This window comes from Monopterus albus, unplaced genomic scaffold (assembly GCF_001952655.1).
Source record: "Monopterus albus unplaced genomic scaffold, M_albus_1.0 scaffold142.1, whole genome shotgun sequence".
In the NCBI taxonomy this organism is placed as follows: Eukaryota; Metazoa; Chordata; class Actinopteri; order Synbranchiformes; family Synbranchidae; genus Monopterus; species Monopterus albus.
Window position 1 is genome coordinate 486,842 of NW_018128022.1, and position 8,999 is coordinate 495,840.

General features: G+C 41.4%; 1 protein-coding gene across 1 annotated transcript in view; it reads right to left on the bottom strand.

Annotated features, from left to right (window-relative positions):
• Positions 1 to 8,999, bottom strand: part of cdk19 (cyclin dependent kinase 19) — a 62,694-nt gene that overhangs the window by 9,242 nt on the left and 44,453 nt on the right. The window contains exons 5-7 of the mRNA XM_020614078.1: positions 8,765 to 8,822; positions 6,405 to 6,536; positions 2,833 to 2,976 (exon numbers count right to left, since the gene is read on the bottom strand). Coding sequence (XP_020469734.1) covers positions 2,833 to 2,976; positions 6,405 to 6,536; positions 8,765 to 8,822 — 334 coding nt within the window. The remainder of the gene's footprint in view (positions 1 to 2,832; positions 2,977 to 6,404; positions 6,537 to 8,764; positions 8,823 to 8,999) is intronic.

An 8,999-nucleotide genomic window follows, 5' to 3' on the forward strand; every position in this document is an offset into this window, starting at 1 on the left:
GATGGCCTGGGGGAAGAAACTGTCCCTGTGCCTGGTTGTCTTGGTGCACAGTGACCTGTAACGCCGTCCAGAGGGGAGGAGTTCGATCAGATTATGTCCCGGGTGTGAGGGGTCTGCAGAAATCTTTTCCACCCTCCTTTTGACCCGTGAGGTGTACAGGTCCTCCATGGAGGGCAGGTTCACACCAATGACCTTTTCTGCAGTCCTCACTGTCCGCTGAAGTCTGTACTTGTCCTGCTTGGTTGCTGAGTCAAACCAGACAGTGATGGAGGTGCAGAGAACAGACTCGATGATTCCTCTGTAGAACTGTATCAGCAGCTCCTGGGGCAGGTCGAACTTCCTGAGCTGGCACAGGAAGTACATCCTTTGCTGTGCCTTCTTGGTGATAGTCCTGATGTTGGACGCCCACTTCAGGTCCTGGGAGATGGTGGAGCCCAGGAACATAACGGACTTTACTGCTCAAACAGTGCTGCCAAGTATGGTGAGGTGGGGGTAAGGTGGGGGGCACTTCCTGAAGTCCACTGTCATCTCCACTGTTTTGAGCGTGTTCAGCTCCAGGTTGTTGCAGCTACACCACAGGACCAGCTGCTCAACCTCCCGTCTGTAGGCTGACTTGTCATCGTCTTGGATGAGACCAATGACCATTGTATCATCAGCAAACTTTAGGAGCTTGACAGAGGGGTTCTTCGAGATGCAGTCATTGGTGTAGAGTAAAAACAGCAGAGGGGAGAGCACACATCCCTGGGGGGCACCTGTGCTTATTGTCCAGGTGCTGGATGTGGTTTTCCCCAACCTCACCTGCTACTTCCTGTCTGTCAGAAAGAAGAAGTAGAAGAAGCTTTATTTTATTGTCATTGTAACATTGTGGCACATACAATGAAATTATGTTTGGAGCCAAGGGCTCAGAGTGTCAGTGAGTTCGTCCAAGTCTGTAGCTGCAGTCTCAAATATACTTCAGTCTGTGCAGTCAAAGCAGGCCTGTAGCTCTGACTTAGCCTCCCCAGTCCAGCTCTTCACTGTTTTGACTACAGGCTTCGCAACTTTAAGTTTCTGCCTGTAGGTTGGAATAAGATGGACCATACAGTGATCAGAGAGTCGAGGGCTGCGCAGTTCGTGGATGAGATTTGCTCTGTTAAAGTCCCCTAGAACAATGAGTGGAGAGTCGGGATGTTCTACCTCCACGCTAGTTATCTGTTCTGCCAGGAGCTGTAGTGCGCTAGTGTGGGCCTGCAGCTTTAAATAGACACCCACCAGGACGAAGCTCGAAAATTCTGGGCAGAACAGAAGGGTTTGCAGTTGATAAAAAGAGTCTAAGTCTGTATTACATGTCCTCAGTAGTACTGTGACATCTGTGCACCAACCTTTATTTATGTAGAAGCAGATTCCACCTCCTTTCGTTTTCCCGGACAGCTCCTTTATGTGATCCGCTCTGAACACCTGGAAACCCGGTACTTGTATCACGCTGTCTGTGATTGAGTCGCTCAGCCAGGTCTCCGTGAAGCACAAAGCAGCAGAGCGACTCAATCACAGACAGCGTGATTGAAACACCTGGAAACCCGGTACTTGTATCACGCTGTCTGTGATTGAGTCGCTCAGCCAGGTCTCCGTGAAGCACAAAGCAGCAGAGCGTGCAAAGTCAGAGTTAGTCCTGTTGACAAGAAGAATTTCATCCATCGTGTTGACCAGGGTGCGGAGATTTGCTAGGTGGATAGACGGTAGTGGAGTCCGTGTTTCTCTCTGGTGTAGCCTCACCGTAGGTCCCGTATATTGCTGCTGCACCTCCAATCAGAATGTTCATACAGCACTCTTCGTTCACAAAAATCGAAGAAAGATAGTTCAGTGTGAGTTGTCCGATATTTAATAGTTCTTCTCTGGTAAAAGTAATCCGGGATGAGTTGCAAAAGACCGAGAAAACAAAGAAAAACAACAAACACAAGAGAGCGCGAGTAACTAAGGGTGCCATCGCTGTTGGCACCATCTTAAGTGTGTAAACTGATAAGAACAGATACTGCACTTGATCTTAGCCAAAAGGCCGAGAAGCGATGCATTAAGTGGCGCATTTCCTAATTCTAAGATACAGATATTCACAGTGTAAACTTTAAATAAATTTTAAAACCTTTATTTATAAACAAGCCATTAATTGCTTGCTGTAATTTTAATGTAGTGTTTATTCATTTTAAAAGACCACAATGCTTTGTAAAATATTGGGAAAAGTATTAAAGAAATACTAACAATAACAAAACTGTTACAGTAATTTAAATCTTATATTATTTAAGTGCAGAACTGAAGGAAATTAAATAACCATTTTTTTCATGCAAACATATCAGCACTCAAATGTTTGTAAGTGTGCTCCTGAGTGTGCATAGACTGTTCTTACCTAAGAACAAATCCCAGTTAAGAAAACACTGCTGAATGCAGGAATCTTCATGAAAACTTCATAAGTGAGTTTTATGAAAAATCTCTTCCTTAGAAAGGTTGCTGAATGAGACCCAGTGTGTTTAAGAGTGGGGCCCCATTTTATTTGTTCTTAGGTGATGTACTACATGTTCCTTCAAATGGATTTCTAAACGACAATGATGACATTTGCATATCTATTCTGTCAAATAATTTTTGCTAAAGTCTTTTCTTTTTCTTTTTAACTATACCATGTTAACAATACCATTTTACCATGTGAACACTTCAATATAACTAGTTTAAAAAGACACTGGTCATGAGCAGTGATGTAATTACAATAAATGTAATAAATTTACACTTTGTAATGTGATTCTTTTTAATCAGGCTGACGCAGGCTGTGGCCTTGTCAGTGTGTAGTTGTGTGCATTTTGTGCAGACCTGCGGGGAAACCCATGACGCTGAATATCCTGTCCAGCTGGTCATGATGGAAGGGGTTACTGGTCTTGATGTCTTCTTGGCGACAGTGAAAGATGGGCTCTGATGTTAGCAGCTCCGCAAAGATACAGCCAATTGCCCAAATATCTGATGCATGTACACACAAAAACACAACAGACACCACTGAGCCTGAGAGTTTGTGAAGCATATTAGGTACAGTGAATTAGTCTTCCTGCAATTAATGAAAGCCAGCTTTTCTGAGTCTGTTGGAAGACTGATTTTATGTTGATATGGCACAAAAGAATGCTTAGGATTTTAGGTATTTTTCACCTTTATTGGTCAGTTGGTAATGAAGAGGCAAACAAAAATAAGTGGAGAGGAAGGAGCATGATATGCAACACTTTTTCAGAGCAGTATGTGCTTAAAGTATTGGATAATCACCTTTATTGGCCAAGTATGTTACACACAAGGAATTTGTTTCTGGTACAGAACCGATGGCAGCCATCTGCGGCGCCATCTCAATCGACGGTTCTAGCCATCGGGGGCAACGGGGGGTTCAGTGTCTTGCCCAAGGGCACTTTGACACGTGGACTGTGGCCACCAAGATTTGAAACTTCAACCTTCTGGTTGGGAGACAACTGCTCTACCCTCCGCACCACTGTCGCACCCCCAGTCTAAAGTATTGTATGTGGCATATGTTGTAGTCTTTCAGCTAACAAGCTGTTTGTATAAAATCAGTTCTCACCTACTTTACTGCACTAGGTGAAGTTTTTTTCATTACTTTTCTGCTACAAATGTAATGATTGTAGTCTGTGACCCTAGCTACAGACAATGAACAAGGAGGTTGCGGTGAAAGTGATAAACAGGTGAACAATGCACAGGCAAGCAACAAATGATGAAAACTAACAAAGGTGGACTGTTATTGGCTGATAACAGAAACACAAAGCTGAATGGCCAGAGATGAGCAGATGGCAATACATCAACATACGTAAGCTTGAGCAAACGCAAGCACACAGGAAATTCATACTGAAACGATTACTTCACATGGTCTCCTATAAGTAACTCAGAACTTCTTAGGTTACTTCAGGTAAGTACAACTTAAGAATTTTACAAGTAACTGCAGCTGAAAGTATTACTCGGGAACCTAACAGGCTTAACAGGTTTCTTTAGGTAAATTAAACTCAAGCACATTACTGGTAACTTCAAGTAAGTAAGTTGCAAGAAACTGCAACAATTGTGATGCCTGTCATTCCTAGTAAGTACCAGCTAGTGGACACAAATATCTCCATTGTGTTCTCTTTTTTTTTCATCATCGAATTCAGATGGCACAGAAATTTCCTTCTGTCCCAAATATTTAAATACTAAAATTGGAAACCAATTACCAGCCCAATGAACAAACATCCAAATAGTTCAATAATTGGGTCCAGCCCTAGTAAGCAGTCTCTTACAGGTTTGTTCTAAAGTCAGGTAATTATATATCAATTAGGGCTGTTAAAGTTAATATGATAATAACAAGTTAACACAAATTTTTTGATGCATGATCAATGCATGTGCATTCTGTGATTATGACCCTCGGCCCACCCCGTAGTTTGGGAAATCAAGACGTGATGCAGCACCAGAAATGAGCAGAAATGGATAAAGAAAAGGGTCTTTTGAATGACAAGCTCAGCTTTAAAGCTCTGCCAGATGATTCTCTGGACAAGACCAAAGGTATTTGCATTTACTGTTTTCATGAACTGAGTTACCACCAGAGTACAAGTCTCAAATACCACTTGCTGACCAAGCACACAGCTGATGCAGAGTCATCCTTCCCGTCAGCAATAGCTAAATGGATGGCTACAGCTTACAGGCTCATTAACACAGTGGAGGACAAGGGTCTGCTTGAAATAACTCGCATCACATCCACAGACTGCACGTATGAATTGGCTTCACTGTAACCAAGATGCACAACTTGTGTGAAGACGAGAAAGCTAAAGTGGAGGAGGCGTTCACGGTTGTGCTCATTGGAGACTACTGGACTTCTCTCGTTGATCACAGTTACCTCAGGGTCCCTTTAAGGTACATTTAGAACCATGTAGTGGAGTAAAAAGTATAATATTTGCTTCTAAAATATAGTGAAGTCAAAGTATGAAGCAACAAAAAAAGAAAATACTCAATTACTGTAAAGTACAGATACCTCAAAATTGTACTTAAGTACAGTATTTGACTAAATGTACTTAGTTACTTTACCCCAATGTTTAGAACCGATTAAAGGAGTGTGATTAATTGCAAATTAACTATGGACAATCACAAGGTTAATCGCGATTAAATACTTTGCTCGATTGATAGCACTAATATCATTATGAAATCTCAGGCAGACAGGTAAGAATAATTTCTGTATTTAGGTTTAGGGACTATATACAGGGGGTACGGAAAGCATTCAGACCCCCTTAAATTTTTCACTCTTTGTTATATTGCAGCCATATGCTAAAATCATTTAAGTTCATTTTTTCCTCATTAATGTACACACAGCACCCCATATTGACAGAAAAACACATAATTTTTGACATTTTTGCTGATTTATTAAAAAAGAAAAACTGAAATATCACAGTCATAAGTATTCAGACCCTTTGCTGTGACACTCATATTTAACTTAGGTGCTGTCCATTTCTTCTGATCATCCCTGAGATGGTTCTACACCTTCATTTGAGTCCAGCTGTGTTTGATTATACTGATTGGACGTGATTAGGAAAGCCACACACCTGTCTATATAAGACCCTAATGACTGATTTAGAGAACAGGGGCAGGCAGTTCATAGCACAGTGTGAAATCCGAGAAGACAACTGACCAAACAGGTGAGTCTCACAATTCGGTACACAAAACCAGATGAGGAGTGAGTTGAGTCGGTGTCCAGAGCAAAGAGCATGTTAAAACCAAGCAAAGGTTCAGAACAGCAGGACCAAAGGAAAACAGTTAAGTGGCTGAACTGACTAACAGAATGGATTGGCAGGATGACAAACCATTGAGGAATGAATGCTGACTGGGGACTTAAATACTAAGTGACCTAAATAGGCTGATGGGAAATGGCTAATGGTATCAGTCTTTTTATCTAATCAACATCATTATCAAAATGTCAAACCATTGCTTTAAACACCAGTTTATATATCTGACTCTTTCTGTCTCTTTCACACTTTGCACACATTCAAAGAATCACAAACATGGTACAGGCTACAGTAGATGCTAAGGGTAGAGCTACCGTGATGACAGACTGATGGTAAGGTTTCATGTTCCAGGAATGATAAATATAGAGATTTAGACACACCCGCTTCATACCGTTGAAGACCATGGACCACAAATTGGCACTCAGACATTCTCAGTCAGCAATGTGCATTCTTATTAACATGTAGAGCACTTGAAGGAATGCACTAAAAAGCTGATTATGCTGCCAAAATGACAGTTACTCATTAACTACCGGTCTGGATCCATAAATATCATTTAACACAAATATGCATAAACCTGCTTCAGTAAAGCAAAGAATAAGGTATCAAAGGCCTGAGTTTGTGATAAGAGTTGTACGTTCATGCCCCCAGACTCACCGATAGCTTTGGTATAATGCCGAGCCCCCAGCAGAAGCTCAGGGGCCCTGTACCAGAATGTCACCACCACAGGGTCAAGGTCCGCCAGCGGCTTGAGGGGAGAGTTGAAGAGTCTGGCAAAACCCATGTCAGCTATAGGAGGTGGGAAGAGAAGACAAATTCAGTTGTCAAACAAAGATAACATGGTGTGGTTTCAGGGCCAATACCACAGCTAAACCTGCAACAAGTCACAGTTTGAGCTTAAATCAACATCTTAGTCAGATACTCTCTCTATTTGCCCAAGAGGTATTCTGGACCAGCCAGTATTTATCAAACATAAGGATCACACTTCAAGATGCTATAAAGGCCCAACACAGGACTAAAAAAGCCTCTTGGCTAAAATGACACATTTATCACATGGCTTATTTACAGCTGTAAGAGTAACATTGAAGAGCAGCTCTCAATTGATCATAACACTTAACAAACTGTAGGGTATAGCTACCATGTAGTTTATTCTTTAAACTAGTCCTTGAATCTTACTCAGTGTTATTCTGCAAAAACATTTTATTTTTTAAGTTTATTTTATTTGTGTGAAATATTTAAGAAAAAAAATTCTGTTGTTAGTATATGAGTTATATCAGAGAACACATAAATCAGAGTGTCATGATTCTGTCCCACATGTTTCCATTCTTGTGCTTTTATTTTGACATTACGTCCTGCTTTTGTTTCATCTCAGTTTCGGACTTTTTACTTTAATCAGCACTCATTGTTTTCACCTGCTTCTGATTGTTTGCACCTGTTTTCACCCCTATTTAGGCAGCTGACTCCCATCGGGCAGCAGTCAGATTGTTCTAACCCATGACACACTTTCCAGCATTACTCTTGTTTACCGTATTTCCTGTTTTTGACCTTGGACCACTGTTTATTGCCTTGTCCCCCTATTCAGACTATTTTCGGTGTATGGATTATCAGACTTCCCTTTCTGACATCTCATTTGGATCCTTGGATGTATGTGTTTGCTGGTTCTGACCCTGGTCTGTATTATCGACCTGTAAGTGTGTTTCATGTTTAACCCATGTCTTGTACTGTTTTTTTTGTTCATTGTCAGTGCTCTTATTAAAGAGATGGTGTTTTTACTTTCAATCGTCTGGCTTTATAACTGAGTTCACCCTCGCTCCTTGGCAGCCTTTTGCGCTGAGCCTGACACAGAGAAAATGTATTATAAGGAGAATTTACTAACACATTAAAAGTGCAGACAATGATGATGCAAAGAAATTGATTAGTTAAAATTATTTACTATAAAAAAGAAAAATTATTGCAAAATTCTGTCAAATGCTATGGACTAAAACTGCCTTATCTAGTTATATACACACACACTTCAGCAAAAGGTGTAATATGCACTCTGGGTGGAGGGGGCAGCCCCCTCTTTAGTTTTATCAGGTTGATTTTATTACTAAACTCTTTAAGCAGTGTCCCCTGACTGCCCAGCCACCAACATCCAGCTGAGCAAAGAGAGGGGTGGGTAAAATGTTGATTCAGTTATCCAAGTGGCCTTCAGTTACATACCATCTACTCAGCAATCTGCTTAAGGAGCAGCTATGAGTGGTGCTGCTGCCAGTGCTCTGCAGACTTCTTTTACCCTGGGTTTTTCCTGTCAGATTGCATGCAAGCTGCCCTGCCCTTGCCGGTGGAGATTGTTGGGGCTATACTGTATGTAGGCTGAAAGGAATACCTAAAGATATTTTAGTTATACTACCATTAACATGGAAAACACGTTAACCAATTTCATTATTTCTTCAGTGCCTTGTTTCACTGTGCATTCATATATGCCTGATCAAACCTAGCCTCTGGTTCTGGCTAAAACTGTTTTTTGGGAATATGCCTTTGTCTGCCGGGAAGCAACAGCTCAAATCTACAACGGTCTTCCAAATAGAAATGAGTGAGTCTCCCAGAGAGAGGTGAACTTGGCTCTGCTGTCCCTGCTGTAACTTTTGCATCTTTATATTAAGTTTTCTGTGTGAACAGTGATCGACTGAACTTCCTGTTGTTGGAGCAGCCCTGTGCATCAACAGTCACTCAGTGCAGAGAACCTCTCATCCGTACCAGTTGTAGAGGGGTCTAGTTGCACTAAAATAGTAAATTACTACTATTACTAGACACACAAGGTTTAAAAATAGACTCCAGCATTGCAGTGTCACTCTTGAACAGTCCCCTGGCCAGCTGGCTTATGTAACAGCACTGATCTACTACTGATCTAAGGTCCTTGTAGACCTCTCAGAGAAGGTTAAACGCTGCAGCTATTGGACACTCAAACAAGTCAAAAGCCTCACTGTTCCACTGTCATAGCGATGGTGATTTCTATTATATACCAACAGTCTTACCGATTTTAACTCTTCCTCGTTCAGGACCTTCCCCCATCACAAGGATGTTAGCTGGTTTCTGGAGGAGTCAGACAGAAACACATTAGACAATGTGCAATACATTTAGTGCTCACTTTAACTTAGAAATGCCATGAGTGTAAACACTTCTATAACAGTCACATGAGACAATGCTTTTTAGAAATATACACAACTTTCCCTCAAAATAGCAAAGGTCTTGAGTTTTCAGGATCCTGTG